The sequence below is a fragment of the Agaricus bisporus genome (genome assembly GCF_000300575.1).
Source record: "Agaricus bisporus var. bisporus H97 unplaced genomic scaffold AGABI2scaffold_8, whole genome shotgun sequence".
Taxonomy (NCBI): Eukaryota; Fungi; Basidiomycota; class Agaricomycetes; order Agaricales; family Agaricaceae; genus Agaricus; species Agaricus bisporus.
Window position 1 is genome coordinate 1,124,897 of NW_006267371.1, and position 18,287 is coordinate 1,143,183.

The 18,287-nt window shown below is 46.7% G+C and overlaps 7 protein-coding genes and 1 non-coding gene across 8 annotated transcripts; 3 read left to right on the forward strand and 5 right to left on the reverse strand.

The window, feature by feature from the left end:
* Window positions 1-85: 85 nt before the first annotated feature.
* Window positions 86-1,207, reverse strand: AGABI2DRAFT_194184 (hypothetical protein). Its single transcript, XM_006463276.1, has 2 exons — window positions 823-1,207; window positions 86-768 (listed from the first exon to the last, which is right to left on the reverse strand). The coding sequence occupies exons 1-2, from the start codon at window positions 1,125-1,127 to the stop codon at window positions 228-230; spliced, it is 846 nt and encodes a 281-aa protein (XP_006463339.1). The 5' UTR covers window positions 1,128-1,207; the 3' UTR covers window positions 86-227.
* A 1,154-nt stretch (window positions 1,208-2,361) lies between these two features.
* On the reverse strand, window positions 2,362-3,703 carry AGABI2DRAFT_179719 (hypothetical protein; the record flags this gene model as incomplete). Its single annotated transcript, XM_006463277.1, has 2 exons — window positions 2,887-3,703; window positions 2,362-2,489 (listed from the first exon to the last, which is right to left on the reverse strand). Exons 1-2 carry the CDS (start codon window positions 3,698-3,700, stop codon window positions 2,362-2,364), a joined length of 942 nt encoding a protein of 313 aa, XP_006463340.1. The 5' UTR covers window positions 3,701-3,703.
* Window positions 3,704-3,965: 262 nt separating this feature from the next.
* Window positions 3,966-5,282, forward strand: AGABI2DRAFT_120163 (hypothetical protein; the record flags this gene model as incomplete). Its single annotated transcript, XM_006463278.1, has 7 exons — window positions 3,966-4,058; window positions 4,118-4,203; window positions 4,257-4,335; window positions 4,395-4,748; window positions 4,808-4,948; window positions 5,010-5,186; window positions 5,253-5,282. 7 exons carry the CDS (start codon window positions 3,966-3,968, stop codon window positions 5,280-5,282), a joined length of 960 nt encoding a protein of 319 aa, XP_006463341.1.
* Window positions 5,283-8,820: 3,538 nt separating this feature from the next.
* AGABI2DRAFT_152523 (hypothetical protein) lies at window positions 8,821-11,128 on the forward strand (the record flags this gene model as incomplete). Its single annotated transcript, XM_006463279.1, has 7 exons — window positions 8,821-8,913; window positions 8,973-9,058; window positions 9,112-9,190; window positions 9,257-9,610; window positions 9,661-9,801; window positions 9,856-10,032; window positions 11,126-11,128. The coding sequence occupies 7 exons, from the start codon at window positions 8,821-8,823 to the stop codon at window positions 11,126-11,128; spliced, it is 933 nt and encodes a 310-aa protein (XP_006463342.1).
* Window positions 11,129-11,739: 611 nt separating this feature from the next.
* Window positions 11,740-13,465, reverse strand: AGABI2DRAFT_208052 (hypothetical protein; the record flags this gene model as incomplete). The annotated part of the gene is made up of 3 exons (XM_006463280.1): window positions 11,740-12,572; window positions 12,625-13,212; window positions 13,262-13,465. The coding sequence occupies 3 exons, from the start codon at window positions 13,463-13,465 to the stop codon at window positions 11,805-11,807; spliced, it is 1,560 nt and encodes a 519-aa protein (XP_006463343.1). The 3' UTR covers window positions 11,740-11,804.
* Window positions 13,466-13,557: 92 nt separating this feature from the next.
* AGABI2DRAFT_225055 (hypothetical protein) lies at window positions 13,558-15,810 on the forward strand (the record flags this gene model as incomplete). The annotated part of the gene is made up of 2 exons (XM_006463281.1): window positions 13,558-14,211; window positions 14,265-15,810. The coding sequence occupies 2 exons, from the start codon at window positions 13,558-13,560 to the stop codon at window positions 15,765-15,767; spliced, it is 2,157 nt and encodes a 718-aa protein (XP_006463344.1). The 3' UTR covers window positions 15,768-15,810.
* A 247-nt stretch (window positions 15,811-16,057) lies between these two features.
* On the reverse strand, window positions 16,058-16,130 carry AGABI2DRAFT_t84. Its single transcript has one exon. It is a non-coding gene; the product is annotated as a tRNA-Cys (tRNA).
* A 247-nt stretch (window positions 16,131-16,377) lies between these two features.
* On the reverse strand, window positions 16,378-17,903 carry AGABI2DRAFT_225056 (hypothetical protein). Its single transcript, XM_006463282.1, has 10 exons — window positions 17,873-17,903; window positions 17,727-17,807; window positions 17,611-17,665; window positions 17,469-17,558; window positions 17,327-17,410; window positions 17,186-17,256; window positions 17,018-17,130; window positions 16,767-16,961; window positions 16,622-16,695; window positions 16,378-16,565 (listed from the first exon to the last, which is right to left on the reverse strand). Exons 1-10 carry the CDS (start codon window positions 17,892-17,894, stop codon window positions 16,475-16,477), a joined length of 876 nt encoding a protein of 291 aa, XP_006463345.1. The 5' UTR covers window positions 17,895-17,903; the 3' UTR covers window positions 16,378-16,474.
* Between the last annotated feature and the right edge of the window lie 384 nt (window positions 17,904-18,287).

Below are 18,287 nucleotides of genomic sequence, written 5' to 3' on the forward strand. Positions count from 1 at the left end.
CTTTCGGAGATCGACTGGCATTACTTTGTCGCGTCTTTGTTCGGACTTACGAAAGACCCGATCCCCTCGTGAACGTTCAAAACATACAGAAAAAAAAAGATTTATAATGTTCATACAGTACCATACCCGCATATCAAGTACAAAAAAAATAAATTGCATAGTGTGATTTTTAAAAAGTCTGGTCCAGCCAATAATGATAAAAATGGTTTGCAAGTGAAGAACGAATCTTATGATGACGATGCATGGATTCGACTAAGGGTTTCGTGCAGGGTGGCCCACACGCGTTCGATCATAGAGTAGAAAGGGGGATCGATGACACCAAGTGCGGAGGCGTTACCCCATAAACCATGTACGGCAAGTAAACGTCGCATGAGACTAGAAGAATCCAATGCCTGCGATGAAGTTGGTAAAAGCACGGTTTCTAGCATTGAGGCATCCTTGGTGTAGAGGTATGTTTGAAGGTAAGGATACATTGAGGGTGATGGAATCGCCAGAGGAATGACTGGGATGGAAGACGAGGATGAGGGTTCAGGAAGTTTTGGGAGATTGGTACAGTGCGAAGACAGGACGATTTCGTGCGTTGGATACAGAGTCACTTTTGTCCTGGAGGAAGTGGGTGTTGATTTCGGCGCATATACGGCGAGCATATGCGTCGGTGGTACAGCATGACTGCTGTCGTCGGACATGAGGATTTGAATTTCTTTCGGAAGGAAGCCACTGCGCTGTGGGGCGCTAATCAGGCGCACATCACGAAGACCTGATAGCATGCTAAAAGACTATTCAGGGCCACGTGTGAGAAAAAGGTTAAAACGGTTTACGTACCACTTTTTGAATAAGTGTAGCTTGTCGCGGACATATTCCGCAGGAGCTTCCGCTAATAGGACAGGAGCCATGGGTGGTGGAGGAGAGGAAGGGGGTGGAGAGACGGGTGACGTAGATGCCCGGTTGACAATGTTGACGGATAAAGGAAGACGACGACGCCGCGAGACAAGCATCCGGTGTTTCGCTGCTAGCCGAGTGACCAACGGGGCAAAGTACTTCCCCCCCGAAACAGATCTGTTGCGGCGACGCTGACAGTCAGAAGAGCACATGGAGGCTCCAGGACAGGTTTGGCGACGGTGAACCATGGTTATGACGACGGGCGGAGGGGCTGGGAGGGGACAGGGGGGGGGGCAATGGGGGATCTGGGCATGCTACAGGTTGGGGGTTATATAGGATATCCAACAATGCGGGCCCAGGTGAGAAAAAGAAGCCAATCCTAGGCTGGATTGGTGTTGACCGACTTTAAAAATACCGTTACAGGAAGGTGCACCCACAACGTTTCCTCTGTGGGCGCACCAATCCATCACCAATCCACCCATTTTTGCCTTTCTAGGTCCCGATTGGTGCCTGTGCTATTTTCGAACAAGCTATTTGGTTCAACCAATCCGTCTCCATGTTCCCTATCCCCCTCCAGTGCCCACCTGGACATACATGCACTCGCCCATTGTTTGTTGCATTCGGTACAACTAATGATGCGTCAGTGAATATGTCTGACCAATACTTAATAATAGGTGATCAAAATCATTCCGCATACCATTTAATGATCATTGTCACTGCGGGACTGAAAAGCTACTCTAGCTACTTTCTATGGGGCGCCTTGACGTTGCCTAAACAATCTTCGAGAGCTTGGGATTAATGTGTGGCGTTACATCGTCCTCCAAGCGCCCACTGTGCCAAGTACAACAAGCGCCTTGTAGCGGATCAACTTCGCTTGATCGCACGACTCTCGTTGCCTTCCATTGTCTGCTATTCCATTGTCTTCAACTCTTATACTTTCACAGTTCACGGTCGCCTTTGTCGAAACCTCGCCATACTACAGACGTCTCTCGCTGCCCTTGCCTCACTTTTTCTGCTGCCGCATACCGCCACCGGGGAGCAGGACGACCATAGCCACCGAGACTAGTCTCGTCCATCAAACGCAGCCTCAGTTGCCCAACGGCCTGCCTACGCCACATATCCTTCTAATTCCACACTGCAGCCCGTTGAATTTCAGCATCCGCTTACGACGCAACAAAGCATTTTTTTTTCTTTTTCGACAACCCACAATGAGCTTTCTTCGTCGATTTCAACCATGAAAGAAGACCTGCAAAGCTCGTAACAACCTTCAAGCCCGTAACTCGCCATAACCACAACGCCAGCCGGACATCCACAACGATCGAAATCTAGCTGTAACGGGACCCTTCTATTGGAGGCAATACCAGTGAGGCATTCATTACCTTTGCAAGATTGGCTTCCATATACTGATTATTTCTGAGCTAGTCGTCACTGTTAACCTCTATGAGACGCAAGTATGGTTTCTACTTACCTCCACGTTCGTTTCTATTTCAGGAGATTCGATCCCTGTGGCAACGATAGGCCCTTGCGCTTGGGATCCACCTCCGCGAGGCCAACACGGAACGCGTTTGGGCAGCTCACTTTCATAACGTTGCCTAAATTACGTGGCCTTACTATGAAGTCAATAACAAGAGATTCAAAAATTCAGCCTAGACATCAGGAATACCGAATCACAGGCACGAGTGTTCCGCTGCCTGCTTGATACATTTCGCATTAATGTAATATACATTTCGTTAAGTAGGTACTATGCGATAATACGCCATAGAAATATCAGTATGAGATGAGATATCGAGAGAAAGGCCCCAAAACACTGTCCGTTAACTCGTAAGGCCCCAAAACACTGTCCGTTACTACGAGTTAACACGAAGTAGTAGAAACATCGTTATTCTTGTGCGCTTTGTGCGGCTTGTGCTGCGATAAAAGAGGAAAGTAAAGAATACTTTTCCCTATAGGTGCGAAAGGTGGAAGGAGACCATCTACCAACGTTTCGAATGACATCAAAAGGCACACCCTTTTGAGCGAGCAGTGTTGCACCACCTGCACGCATGGAATGCCCCTCGCGATGGGTCTCGAAATGGATGTGGAAACGTGATAAGAACCAACGACGAGAAGGAGGAACCCCATCACTTGTAACCCACAACCATAAAGAATCCTGGAATTGTTGGTCGCGCAATCGCACATAAGTGGTTATTGCGGCGACTGGGTCGCTGGTAGAGCCGTTTGATTGCACCGACACCCTTTTTTTGGTGAAGGTCTTCCCAGTCTTACTGGCAGGTAAAATGAAGGATGCAGAGTCGTCGGTCAAAACGAGCGAGTCCCGCCGGATCGTTTTTCGACGATTAATCAACAACGGATCATTTGGATCAGTGAGCTCTCCCACACGCATAAGCCCAAAAAATCCGGTTACGAACAACGCGAGGAAGAGTCGATCGTCATAGGAGTTGGATTCGTTGTTATAGATTCCTGCAACGTCTTCCAATTGAGAAAATGTGATAGGCTGTTTGCGTCGAACTGGATTTTCAATCATCTTCTTTGTACCCTTTATGACGTTTCGTATGAATCTGCTCTTTCGGACCTTTTCGACGTCAGGAAAATATGGACGCAAACGAAAAGAGATCCCAGACAGGTAGGTGTCGAGAGAATCCGGGGCTACGCCATCGTAATGTGCGACGAATACAATGTACCGGGCAAAGGTGGTCTCTGTCGGAGTGATTGGATAGTTATGCAACTGACAGAACTCCAAGTAACTGCGAATATGAGTGTCGTGATCATGGCCAGTTGGCTCAGCTAGCGCCTGGGATAGCGCCTCGCCGGAAGCCTGCATGTCAGGGTGCTGAAGCCGAGATGCAGACGTCACCAGGCTTGCCGTGAGATTTTTCCCTTCCGCGAGATGGGAGGCCCGGGGAGAAGAAAAGACAATGACTCGCTTGCCGTGAGGATTCGAACTTGATCTGACTCAGACCTGCATTGACGTCAGCGATGGCATATAGTATGGGAGGAATGACAAATCATTCCCAAGCTTGGGATGATAAGTACTACTACGAAACCACAAATGCGCAAACTTCTGAATTCCCTCCCGACGAAACAACATGACAGACACAAAGTCCATTTTGAACGGATTGACTGTTCAAAACCTGTTTGATCTGCGAGGCGTGGTAGCTGTTGTGACAGGTGGTGCTTCTGTGAGCCTAATATCTCCGAAAGTACGCAATTGAACCTGATATATGGAATGTCCCTACAGGGCATTGGGCTTATGATAAGTTCGACACTTATGGCCAATGGGGCGAAGGTGTACATAGTCGATAAAGAACAGGAACGCATAGATAGGTAAAGAAGACTACATCGCGTTCAGCAACATTTACTCACATTTGCGTCTTTAGGGTTCCAAAATTGTACAATGAGGGTGCTACACCTCAAATGGGTAGCTTGATTGGTATTCAGGCGGATATTAGCCAAAAGGTTCGGTTACCACTCCAGACGCACCGCATCAATCTTTGGGCTAACAACAATAACTACAGTCAGAAGCAACTCGCTTAGCCAATCATATATCCTCCCTCGAGCCAAACGGGATAACTGCTTTATTCAACAATGCCGGGGTACTCACAGGAGCTTTCAAACGCCCCGACCCGAAAACTAATCCCACTGCCCAAGACTTTGTCAAAGCATTATTCGACGATGTTCCCGAGCATACGTTTACGGATTCATACAAAGTCAACGCAGTGGGACCTTATTGGTTGACATTTGCTTTTTTACCTTTACTTGAGAAACGGAAGTTGTATCAAGAGGCTAACGCGGAAAAAATACAAGCGAATGGTGGGAGAGGGTATGTGCCTTCGATTATTATGACTAGCAGTATGAATGGTTGGACAAAGGTGCGGTTTGATCAGCTTTTAGATGATGGTTGTCGCACTCTGATTATTTGGCCTTTAAGGATCTCGCCACAGCAGGATCTTCATTTCCTTATTCATTCTCAAAATCTGCTATCGGCACGGGTACCGCTGCTCTGGCACATGAATTGCTACCCCTCGGAATCAGAGTGAATGGTATCGCTCCGGGTTTATTCCCTTCAGAAGTATAATCCACCTTTTTTTCAAAGATTTGATTAATCTGACGATATCAATGATCATTACAAGATGGCCTCGCCCGGAACTTCAAATCCACTCGGGATATCTAGCACATCCGGGAGAGACTTTCCTTTTGTCACACCTGCAAATAGGGATGGTGGTACGAGACATGACATGGGCATGCTCGCTTTATTCTTGATATCCAATTGGTTTGTCAACGGCGAGACTGTCTTGATTGATGGAGGTGTAAGTTATAAGTTCCATTCTAAGCTCTTTATTGCGAAATGCTAATTCTTGGCGGTCTTTGTTTAGACTCTTCTTAAACACCCATCTGCGTATTAAACGAAAAGAGGTCTACTTGATGCATTTGAAGAGATTGTTACATGCAAGTTTTCATGTGACTGAATGTATAGCTTACGGCGAAAGAATTATTAAAGATACAGCACAAAAATCATTCACATTGTTAGTGTGGTCTTCGAGCGCCATTTGGGACTAGAAATTTCTTGACTGACACTTGCTGATGTAGTTACGAAAGGCATCGTCGTGCCATCTACCAATCTCTTGAATGATTCCGCATACCATTTAATGATCATTGTCACTGCGGGACTGACAAGCTACTCTAGCTACTTTCTATGGGGAGCCTTGACGTTGCCTAAACAACCTTCGAGAGCTTGTAATAAATGTGGCGTTTCATCGTCCTCCAAGCGCCCACTGTGCTAAGTACAAAAAGTGTTTTGCAACGGATCAACTTCGCTTGATCGCACGACTCTGGTTGCGTTCGTCTTCAATTCCGTTGTCTTCAACTCTTATGCTTTCACAGCTCACCCTCACCTCTGTCAAAATTTCGCCATGCTACAGATGTCTCTCGCTGCCCTTGCCTCGCTGCCGCATACCGCCGCCGGGGAGCAGCCTAGCAGGACACGATCATAGCCACCGAGCCACCGAGACTTCTCATCCATCAATATTTCAATTGCTGAACAGCATACCCATGCCACATATCCTTCCAATCCCGCACTGAACCCCGTTCGAATTCAGCAACCTAGAATGAGTTTTCCTCGTTGGTTTCAACCACAGAAGCAGTATTAAAGTCTTCCGCTTGGGACCCACCTCCGCGAGGTCACCACGGAACGCGTTCGACTGTCATGGGGTGAACCGCAACCGTGCGCGGTTGGGCAGATCATAGTGTTAGGCAACGTGGCTTTGTCAAGCCAATACCAAGGGATTCAGAAAATTCAGTCTAGAAATCAGGGAAACCGAATTACAGGCACGAGTATTCCGCTGCCTGCTTCATACATTTCGCAAGTTTTCTAGTATACATTTGGTCTGGTAGATAATAGGCGATAATATGCAATAAAAAATATCAGCATGAAATACATATATGAGATACCGACAAGAAAAAAAAGCTCGCGGCCAGGCCACTTTGGCTACCACAGGCTACCATGAGACAATCAAAGATTTATGTTTTCTGTGAGGTGATGTAGTAGTCCAGCAATAAGGGATGCTTGCTGATGTAGTTACGAAAGGCATCATCAGGCCATCTACCAATGTCTTGAATGACATCGAAATTCATTCCATGTTTAGCGAGCACTGCCGCACCACCTGCACGCATGGAGTATCCTCCAACATTGGCGCATAAATGGCGTTGTAAACGTGATATGAACCAACGACGCGAAGGAGGTTCCCCATCACTTGTAACCCACAACCATGGAGAATCTTTGAATCGTTGGTCGCGCAATTCCACATACAGCGTTATTGCGGTGACTGGGTCGTTTGAAGACTTGTTTGAATGTACCGATACCTTGTGTTCAGTCAAGACTTTGTCAGTCTTGCTGGCGGGTAAAACAAATGATGCGGAGTGTTGAGTTAAAGTAAGCGAATCCCGCCGGATCGTTGTCTCCCGATTAATTAAGCGTGGGTTGTTCGGATCGGTGAGCTCTCCTACACGCAAGAGCCCAAAGAATCCGGTTACGAGTAATGCGAAGAAGAGACGATCGTCATATGAGTTGTTCAAATTTTTGCAACTCGCTGCGACGTTTTCCAATTGAGAAAACGTAATAGGTTCTTTGTGTTGATGATCTCGATTTTCATGTTTCCTCTTGATACCGTTCGAGACGTCTCGTATAAATCTGCTGTTTCGTATCTCGTCGACTTCAGGGAAATAGGCGCGCAGGCGAAAAGAGATGCCAGACAGATACGTCTCGAGAGATTCCGGAGATATGTCAAAATGTGTGATGAATACCATGTACCGGGCAAAAGTGGTCATGGTCGGCGTGATTGGAAGGCTATACAACTGACAGAATTCCAAGTAGCTGAGAAGATGGGTGTCGTAAGCATGGCCGGCCCGGGTTGGCTCAGCTAGGGCCTGAGACAGCGCCTCGGGAGTCTGGATGTCAAGGTGCTGAAGCGGAAAGGCAGACCGTTGCCGGCCTTTCCGTGAGCCTACGAGTAAGTCCTTCTTTTCCGCCAGATTGAAGGAAAAGAGAAGATAGTGGTTCACTTGTTACGGAATTCCAACAAAAGTCTCAGACTCCTACCGGATATGATTATGTCAGGATATCAAATTGCAGTTCAGTGGTATACATTTCTCTAACAGATACTATGAGATACATATAAGATATCGAGAGAAAGGGACTCGAGACACTTTGGACTAACGCAGGCTAACATAAGATAGTGGAAACGTCGCTATTCTTAAGCAGTTTGTCGAACTTGTGCGGCAATAAAGAAGGATAGTAAGGAATACTTTTCCTCATAGTTGCGAAAGGCGGAGGGAGACCATCTACCGGCGTTTCGAATAGTATCGAAGGGCACACCCTGTTGAGCGAGCCATGTTGCGCCACCTGCACGCATGGAGTGCCCCTCGCGATGGGTCTCGAAGTGTTTGTGAAAACGTGACAAGAACCAGCGACGAGTAGGAGGAATCCCATCATTTGTAAGCCACAGCCATGAAGAATCTTGAAATCGTTCGTCGCGTAATCGTATATACGTGGTTATTGCGGCGACTGGGTCGCTGGTAGAGCCGTTTGATTGCACCGATACCCGTTTTTTAGTGAAGGACCTGCCAGTCTTACAAGCAGGTAAAACGAATGATGCAGAGTCTTCGGTTAAAATAAGCGAGTCCCGTCGGATCATTTTTCGTCGATTGATCAACAACGGATCATTTGGATCAGTGAGCTCTCCCATACGCAAAAGCCCATAAAATCCAGTTACGAGTAACACAAGGAAAAGTCGATCATCATAGGAGTTGGATTCGTTGTTATAAATTCTTGCAACGTCTTCCAATTGAGAAAACGTAATAGGCTCTTTGCGTCGGACTGGATTTTCAATCATCCGCTTTATACCCCTCATGACGGCTCGTATATATCTGTTCTTCCGTGTCCTCTCGACGTCGGGAAAATAGGGGCGCAAGCGAAAAGAGATTGCAGCCAAGTACGTGACGAGATTTTCCGGAGCTACGCCTTCACAGTGTGTGATGAATACCATGTACAGGGCTAAAGTGGATTCTGTCGGATTGATTGGATAATTATACAACTGACAGAAGTTCAAGTAACTGCGAAGATAGATGTCGTGATCATGGCCAGTTGGCTCAGCAAGGGCCTGGGATAGAGCCTCGCCAGAAGCCTGCATGTCGAGGTGCTGAAGCAGAGATGCAGACGTCGTCAGGCTTTCCGTGAGATTTATCTCTTCAGCGAGATGGGAGGAAAAGACAAGACAATCATTCGTTCTGTCAGGAGGATTCCAACTTAGTCTGAGACCCTGAATTCAATGGATGTACGGAAGGAGTGACAAATCACCATTAATCATTGCCAAGCTTGGGCGGCTGATAAATACCACGAAACTGGCACAAATGCGCAAACTTTGATTTCCCTCCTGACGAAACAACATGACAGACACAAAGTCCATTTTGAACGGATTGACTGTTCAAAACCTGTTTGATATGCGAGGCGTGGTAGCTGTTGTGACAGGTGGTGCTTCTGTGAGGCCTATTAATATCTCCCCAAGTACGCAATCGAACCTGATCCATATGGAATGTAGGGCATTGGGCTTATGATAAGTTCGACACTCATGGCCAATGGGGCAAAGGTGTATGTAGTCGATAAAGAACAGGAACGCATAGATCGGTAAAGGAGACTACATCGCGTTCAGCGACATTCACTCACTTTTATGTTTTTAGGGTTCCAAAAATGTACAATGAGAGTGCTACACCTCAAATGGGTAGCTTGATTGGTATTCAAGCGGATATCAGCCAAAAGGTTCGGTTATTATAGACGCACCCGCGTCGACCTTCGTACTAATAACATGATAAATGCAACCTACAGTCGGAAGCAACTCGTCTAGCCACCCATATTTCCTCCCTCGAGCCAAACGGGATAACTGCTTTATTCAACAACGCCGGTATATCCACGGGAGCTTTCAAACGCCCCGACCCGGAAGTCAATCCAACTGCACAAGACTTTGTCAAAGCATTATTCGATGAAGTTCCCGAGCATACGTTTACAGATACATATAAAGTCAACGCAGTGGGACCTTATTGGTTGACATTTGCTTTTTTACCTTTACTTGAGAAACGCAAGTTGTATCAAGAGGCTAATGCGGAAAAAATACATGCGAATGGTGGGAGAGGGTATGTGCCTTCGATTATTATGACTAGCAGTATGAATGGTTGGACAAAGGTACGATCTGATCAGCTGTTAGATGGTACTCTGACTTTTTGGCTTTCAAGGACCTCGCCACTGCAGCATACTCATACCCTTATTCATTTTCAAAATCTGCTATCGGCACGGGTACCGCTGCACTTGCACATGAATTGTTACCCCTCGGAATCAGGGTGAATGGTATCGCTCCGGGTTTATTCCCTTCAGAGGTACATTACACCGTTGGCAAGCGTACCTAATTAACTTGATGATATCTTTACAAGATGGCCTCACCCGGAACTTCAAGTTCACTCGGGGTATCTAGCACATCCGGGAGAGACTTTCCTTTTGTCACACCTGTGAATAGGGATGGTGGTACGAGATATGACATGGGCATGCTCGCTTTATTCTTGATATCCAATTGGTTCGTCAACGGCGAGACTGTCTTAATTGATGGGGGCGTAAGTTTGAAATTCCCTTCTAATCTTTTCTTTTGCGAAATGCTGATCTTTGGCGGCCTTTATTTAGACTCTACTTGTACACCCATCTGCGTATTAAACGAAAAGAGATCTACTTGATACATTTGAAGAAATTATTATATGCAAGTTTTTATGTGACTGAATGTATAGCTAACGGCGAAAAAATTATCAAAGATACACCACAGTTATTATCTTGGTCTTCGAGCACCATCCGGGATTAGAAATTTCTTGACTAACCACCTCAACGACGCCTAAAAATGACGGTGAATAAGATAAGTACTCCAACAACACAAGTTGCTCAGGAAAAGTGGAGGAGGACTGACCCGTAGAAGTAATAAATCACCCCATATGTACAAGCGACCAGAATCTAATTGACAAAAACAGATCAAGTTCAATACAAAAAACCATTCACGAATCACGAAAAACACAACGTACAGCTATAAAAATATAGCTACAAGCAACATTAGCATTGCGCCTTCTCTGGTCCCTAGAAACCACGTCTAATTCGAAAATAAGTTTATCGAATTTGTTGAAAGGAAATGAAATTGAAGATGTGACACTTACAGCTCCCACTACCACTCCCAATTCCACTAGAACCTGAAGAACTTGATAGTGAACTACCGAAAATGGACATATTGAGTTGTTGCGAGAGGATTCTTCAATGGAGGTAGATGTATGGTAATGTCCTTGATTAGAGTCTAGGAGTCAAACAGTTTCAGTCTCACCTTGATAGCGAAGCACTGATTCACATATCATGTGCTTGAAGTCATCCGTCTCTGAAACTCAGGCAATTTGGGCACTACTACAACTTGATCGTGGTAGACGAATGGGATAAGCAAGAAACACATCCGCAATTAATGAGTATATATATCATATAGTTAATTAAGTAGCGTAATGCGCAATTATTATACTGTAGTACAAATAAGTTAAAGAACGGAAGAAAAACTAAAAATACAAAGATACAGAAAATAGAAAAACGAAAATTAATATCGTGATCGGGCACCACATCTTCTACATATATGTTCAACATCGATACTGAAAACTCTTGTCAGAGACCAGAGTCGGGTGGGTGTAGTGAGTGAGTGGGGACTTACCAAAGACCTAAAAGACCACAAGGAAAACAAAACTAGAATTGATAACAATCAACGCGAAGGAAGGAGGAGGAGAAGAAAGAAAGAAAGAAACATACGATAGCACATAATATCCCAGCTAAACCATATTCAGTTCTATAATCATGTTGTCCATTCCGACACAAATCCCGTCCTAAAGCTCCTAAATAAACCATCCGCGCATAAGTGTAATAAATAAATAAAAACATACCATAACCGTAATAAGGATAAGCCATTGGTGCAGTACCAGAATACCCTGGAGGTTGTTCGTATATCACTTCCGCTCGACGTTGTTGTTGTTGTTGTTGCTGTGGTTGAGGTTGATAATCTCGTTGATATATAGGAGGAGCAACTTTCGACCCAGACTGAATCATCCTCCGACTCGAACTACTTTCCTCTTCTTGATAAGCTTGATCCTGTTGTCGATTTTGTCTTGGTTGGTCAAACGAACCAGGAACGGAATACGATTGAGCGCGATAAGAAGACGACGGATATTGAAAAGAAGAAGAAGAAGAAGAAGAACCCATTTTTTTTAAGACAATCTTACTCTTACACAGGAACGGAAAAACACCAACTTGGAAAAAAACCGGATGTTTCAATTTCGAGTGGAGTTCATTTGTGAGACCTACGAACAGGAGAATTTTTTCACAGCCACGATAAACCAGCATTCCTTCCGGCGAGTAAACAATCTGGTACACTGACACCATCAACACCGGCTCCTATAACTTCAAGTTTACCATTCCAACCACCTTCACTAACATCTTTTTTCAACATGGTTTTCATTTCGTCCATTCTTGAGCGATGTCCAGGTAAATACGTCGGAATGCAATTGACGTTGCGCCACAGATGATAATATGTAGGCGGAGGTAAAGCATAATTAGACTTGAGTTGAGAAAAATGCGTAGAAAGATGTTTGAGGATAATTTGAATAGGATGAGGAATGTCTGTTGTTGATGTGAGGAAGTTGGGTGTGGTTGGGGGGATGTAGAGAGGATAGGGTCCATCGAGCATTACGGTAATTTTGGTGTGAGTGCCTTTGTGGTACCATTCTTCTGGTGTTAGATTTGAATCGTCTTGTTCTGAACATGTACAAGAGTCGAATACGACACCAAGGATTCCCGGTTGGGCATCAGTCGCTTGGGTAGGATAGCCTTCTCGAGGTCGGGGGATGAGATAACCAAAGCCGGAAGGATGAATATTAACTGGAGGGCCTGGAAAGACAAGGTTGAGAACGTGAACTGAAGAGGAAGGATTTGCGTTGAGGTGTAATGGAACGTTTGAGGGAAAAGTGTCGTTGGTGTTCCGAGGTTGGGTTATGGTGTGAAGGGTGGGGAGAGGAAGTGCGGACACGACATGGGTGAGATTGACTGTGGATATGGAAGTACTGGTACTACCAGAACGCAAATAAGATAGCTGATGAGGACATTAATTTATCGTGCAAAAAAGAAAATGAGGAATGACGTACTTGCATAGTGCGATCCTTGCGCATGGCAAGACTGAGGACTGGGCTCTCGCGGAAGATTTGTACGTTGGACTTGGCTTCCAGATGCTCCTCGAGAGCCCGGGTCAAGGTTTCCATGCCATCCTTGAAAGAGAAGGCGGAAGCGTGCTCGAGTTTGTTATACAGATTCCCGACATTCGGCCAAGGTTGTAATACATCAGATTCGAAATTCGAAACTGGGTTCTCAAGAAACTTTTTACGATCTTTGGAAGAGAAGAAGGGCAAGGTGGCATGCGCGCTTAGCTGACGCGAGTCTGCAGCATAAATGCCGTGGATGAGGGCGCTGCCGAGAGCGGTGGCCATGTCGTCTCCGAGAATGCGCGACATGAATGAATCGACGGACTCGTCCTTTGGTGCGTTCTTATAGAGGGCATAGCGCAGTGGTGCGCGTATAATGGGCCAGAGAAATTGCCTCAGAAGAGAGGGACCGACAACGCAGAGGCCGGAGAAGCCGGGCAGCTGTCCGGGGCGGATGTACACATACCGGTTCTTGGAGGCCGGAGAGGATTTGGGAACCACAAGGAGCTGGTTCTCGATGCCGAGGGCTCTGATCTGTGCGAAAGTCAATACGCAGCCGAGTTGAAGAGGAGACAGGACGCACGAGTTCGAGGGCAGCAGCGCCGTTCGGCCGGAGGGTGCGCGGCCCTCCCTCGAGAAGTATCCGGCCGTGGCGGAGCGACTGGGCCCAGCCGCCGAGGGGCCTGCCGCGTTCGAAGAGGAGGAGCTGTGCGGCCGGGAATCGGTGAGCGAGGGCGTGGGCGGCGCCGAGTCCCGAGAGCCCGCCGCCGAGGACTGCAATCTGCATGGGAAGAGACACCGAGGCGTGTATGGTTGTGTTTGGCAGCAGCGTCTGGGGGAGGGTTGAGTGTTGTTTGGCGGGGCGGTAGGAGGACGACAATGGACTCGCCAAAACGCGCTGGCTCTGCAACTCCCCAGAACGACCCCAAGCGCATCAAGCTCGCCGTCAACCACGGCGCTACCCCCGTCGACCCCGACAACGCCCCCGGGAAGCGCAACGAGCAGGACCCCATCCAGTCCACCGACATCGCAAACCTCCACCCCGAAAATGCCCCGACCCACGACCCCCCGCCGTCTGTCCGCGTCAGGCAGCTCAAAGACGGCGAGGAGGACGAACCTGGTGACGTGTCCATGGCCGACGGCGCTGACGATGACGGCGACTCGGCGGACGACAACGACGACGAAGACCCTGCCCAGCTCGAGGCTACCCGTCTGCGTCTCGAAGAGCAGGCGCGCAAGTATCTGGCCGCCCAGACCCACGAAATCATCATCCCAAGCTATTCCAATTGGTTTGACATGTCCAAAATCCACCCCGTCGAAAGACGAGCCGTCCCCGAATTTTTCAACTCGCGCAACCGTTCAAAGACTCCGTCCATATACAAGGACTACCGCGACTTTATGATCAACACCTACCGTCTCCGCCCCACAGAGTATCTCACTGTCACCGCCTGCCGTAGAAATCTGGCCGGCGACGTCTGTGCTATCATGCGCGTACACGCCTTTCTCGAGCAATGGGGCCTGATCAACTACCAGGTTAGATTCATGTTCTTCATCTCTCACATTAGACCTTATTTTTCATTCATTAGATCGACCCCGAGCAACGCCCAGCAGCCCTTTCTCCTCCCTTCACTGGCCACTTCCGCGTCATCCTCGACACCCCACGCGGCCTCCAGTCCCTCCACCCCGGCACGCGACCTTCCGTTCCAAACGCCACCGCTGGTGGGGCACCTGCCAATGTAAAAGCGCCTTCAGCCACCCCAGCCTCTCTCGAACTTCGTTCCTCCATCTACCAAACCACATCCAAATCCTCCAAGGCCCTCTCTTCCGCCGAAGCCACGACTCTCGCAAATGGCGCTTCCAACGGCACTTCGCATACTCCACAGCACACACATACGTGTGACGTTTGTGGTGCAGATTGTTCTCAAGTCCGTTATCACTGCCTAAAAGACAAAAAACTTGAAGTTTGCGCCCCTTGTTATCTTGATGGTCGCTTCCCATCGACGCTTTTCTCTGGGGATTTCGTCAAATTAACGACAGCGCCACCTGGTATCGCTGGTGCTTCTTCCGCGAACAACGATTGGTCCGACCAAGAAACCCTTCTTCTACTGGAAGGTGTCGAAATGTACGATGACGATTGGTCAAAAGTTGAAGAACATGTCGGCACTCGTACCGCACAACAGTGTATTCGCAGATTCTTGGAATTACCGATCGAGGATCCGTATCTACAAACGGAAGGAAATATGGGTCCTCTTCGATTCGGCAGAATACCTTTTGACCAGGCAGATAATCCTATTATGAGCGTTGTGGCTTTCCTTGCGGGCGTCGTCAACTCGAGCGTGGCTGCTGAAGCTGCCAAGACGGCCTTGAAAGAATTGACGGATGGAGAAAGTGGGAAGAAGTCGGAGAAAGGTGAAGGGGAGAAGAAAGACGAGGATAAGATGGACGAGGATGTACCTTCATCTCGTCAGAGTCCTCCCGAATCTGCTTCCTCTTCTGATCCCACAAAAATCAGCACAACCACGACGACGACAATGACATCCACGACAACGACAACCCACACCCTCCCTCACTCTCAAGTTCAAAGAGCGGCTCATCTCGCTCTCAGCGCTTCAGCTAAAGCAGCCCAAAATCTCGCCACAGCCGAAGATCAACAAATCCGGGGCACACTGTCCAACCTCATCAAACTGACTTTGACAAAGTTGGAAATTAAAATGTCGCAATTTGAGGAATTGGAGGAGATATTGGAGGAGGAGAGGAGGAATTTGGAGAGTGCGAGGGTTGCGTTGGTGAATGAGAGGTTGGGGTTGAAGAAGATGTTGGATACGGTTAGAGGGGAGGTTGTTCGACATCAACAACAGCAGCAGCAGCAGCAATTGGCTGTGGCTACTGGTGGACCGTCGTCGTCAGCATCTCAACAACAACAACAACCGGGGTTTTCGCAAGGCGTGATTAATGCTGCGACGAATCCGGGTATGGCGTTGGGGATGAGTGGACAAGGACCGATTGTGAATGAAGTACAATCTTCGGCTATGAATGTAGAAGGTGGTGAGGGTCCTGTACAGGATGGGCAGACGTTACAGTTGAGTTGAGAGTATAGAATGGATTCTTTTGAAAATTTTTAGAATCTTAGTACTTGTTTTTTTTTGTTATTGTTTTTCTCGGGTATGTGCTTTTTTCTTTCTTTACTGAACTGTCGTTGTTTTCTTTTTTTTCCCTTGGTATATCTTATTCTTTTTTCTTTGGCAGTTGCTGTATTACGATATTTATCCAAAACATGTGTGTTTTTTTTTGGTCTGGTTGGTTGGCTTTCTTTGGGAATGAACGTTCTTTGGCGTTTGTTTAATGAAGAAACAAAAAATTTACTCCAGTCATACAACTAAGTCCCGACGGTGATTTGAACACCGGACCCCGAGATTTGCAATCTCATGCTATGACCACTTAGCTATCGAGACTTTGTGTTTTGAGACCTGTTAGTTGTCGTAGTTCCCGGTGTCAGTTTGCGAGAAACTCCGTCGAGCCTTGGTTTGTGGTCACTCGAAAGACTGGATAATGTAGCCCTTTTTGAAAGTGTATTTTTGTGAAAAAGAAGCAGTGGTTGGGAGGAGAGATATTTGGGAGACGAGTAGTGATAATTGTTCGTACTGTGTACTACTGATCACTGATCTTTTTTATAGCGACCCTGAAGCCTCGTTCAGAGCTTTGCAGTATTCAAAAAAACACTGATATTCTTTTCGCTATACAACTGTCATATTACATATATTCAGAATTCGAATCTGCGCTTAGTTTATTCTTTCTTTCAGACCAACTTGGCGACATTGGTGTTCACGAATTGGGAAGCTTTGAAACCACCTTCAGGAGATTTGACTACACCCGCTTTTTCCAAAACGCTATTTGAATGTTTAGTTGCGTTATCCTACAATTGAAAGAGGGAGATTGTGCTGACCTGAGGGTGTTTAAGACAGTGCTTTCCGAAACTTCGTGGCATACTTTGGGATACCCAACTATCTTTTGCCATGCCTATTTTTGTTTTTATTTTACCATCAGACAAGGAAGTTGATTTATTGAGAGGTTTAGAAAGGAATACTCACTATGATATCCTCTTCGGGGTAACCAAACTTCGCTTTAATAAAGTCGATGTTCTTTTTCTCGCGACTTTCTTGAGAGTCGAAGGCTTGAACGTAATTAGACAGTTCTTGCAAGAATGTCTTTAATGCTTCGGTTTGGGCGCGTTCGGGATGTGCTGCGATGAGCCATGCTTCCCATGGTGTAGGTATATTCCCAATCTACAATGGTTTGAATTAATGTGGGTTAATGGTGCTTGATGTGGGGATAAACTTACGAATCGACATTGGCCGGCATCGACGAATGGTTTTGTAGTGAAGTGTTCCCAGAGGAATGCACTCGTAGATCCATCATTGACGGATTCGATTAAACCGCGAATGTCGTTGTTGACTGAGTAATAAATGGAATTGAAACGAAGTTGTAGAGAGGTTGGTTACATGCGTACCTTGGAACTGCATGTCTTTCGTTGACCATCCGTTTTGTAAAGCCAAAACATACGCCATGGTATAACTTCCACTAGATTGAATATCATCAGTTGAGTTTCTCTCCTGCGTGTTATGCCGAGACGTCGCGAATGATGCTTCACCTTCCAAAGCGCGAAATACCAATCTTCGTATCCTTCAAATCTTCGATTTTGTGATAAGGCGACTTGACACCGGTAATTACGGCCCTGATTCACACCGTGAGCTTATGTATGGGCGAGTCATTCGATTTTTTTTTTCGCATACCAGTTTAGCGGAGTGGTAGTGTAGCTTCCGACGAGTTTGTATGCTTTGGAACCATTGGCGATACCAGTGATCAAAGGATCAGTTAAAGCACTTCATCTTTGGTTAACCATACATAACCCAAAAGGTGAAAGGTAAACTGTACATAGCGACGTCGATCTCGTCGTTGGTCAGGCGAGATATAAGTTGTCCGGTTCCACCTAAAGTACCACGAGAGTTGCATGAGCGCCTTGGAAGAAAAGTAGGAGAGAGCAATCTCACTAGGGCATTCGACGAGCGTGAACGTCTTCTCTGCATCTTTCTCTGCGAATTGGAGCAAGGGAGAACAGAAATGCTCTCGAACTGCATGTAATGGTTGAAGTGTAGGGTTAGCGCAAGTGGGTCACCCTGATGAAAAATTGCTTCACCGTATCCGATACGCAGAACCATGGCAGTTACAAGTCAAAAGGAAGTTCAACAGTTCCACTTAAGTAGGTCGATGTGTTTCGCATCGGCATAAGGGCCGTTGAATATTTAACCCCTGTGGATAATCATCTATGCTTAAAATATCGTTACGATACTATTAGCGTTGGGGCGCCCATGTAAACCCCTAACCGCCGGTGACTGTAGCGCCTCGCCCGGATCGGCATGACGTAAAATACTACTTACCCCTATACGGTAAGCGACTTCTGCAAAATGTCGCTATTTTTTCTTCTTCCATCATGTTATCTAACATCTATGAACCACAGTAATCGTTTCAGTGCAGTGGTACCCGGAAAGAGATATTTACAGCGACGGCAAGGTTTACTTCAGAGTCGAAGCATCGACGAGTCACAATCATGA

Excerpts from the sequence above, each read along its gene's own strand:
- AGABI2DRAFT_194184 (XM_006463276.1), bottom strand. The coding sequence starts at position 1,127 with ATGGTTCACCGTCGCCAAACCTGTCCTGGAGCCTCCATGTGCTCTTCT. Across the intron at positions 769-822 it reads CTACACTTATTCAAAAAGTG|CATGCTATCAGGTCTTCGTG; the intron begins GTACGTAAACCG and ends ATAGTCTTTTAG.
- AGABI2DRAFT_225056 (XM_006463282.1), bottom strand. The coding sequence starts at position 17,894 with ATGGTTCTGCGTATCGGATACG. Across the intron at positions 17,559-17,610 it reads GACGAGATCGACGTCGCTAT|TGCTTTAACTGATCCTTTGA; the intron begins GTACAGTTTACC and ends CCAAAGATGAAG. Across the intron at positions 16,962-17,017 it reads ATGCCGGCCAATGTCGATTC|ATTGGGAATATACCTACACC; the intron begins GTAAGTTTATCC and ends AAACCATTGTAG.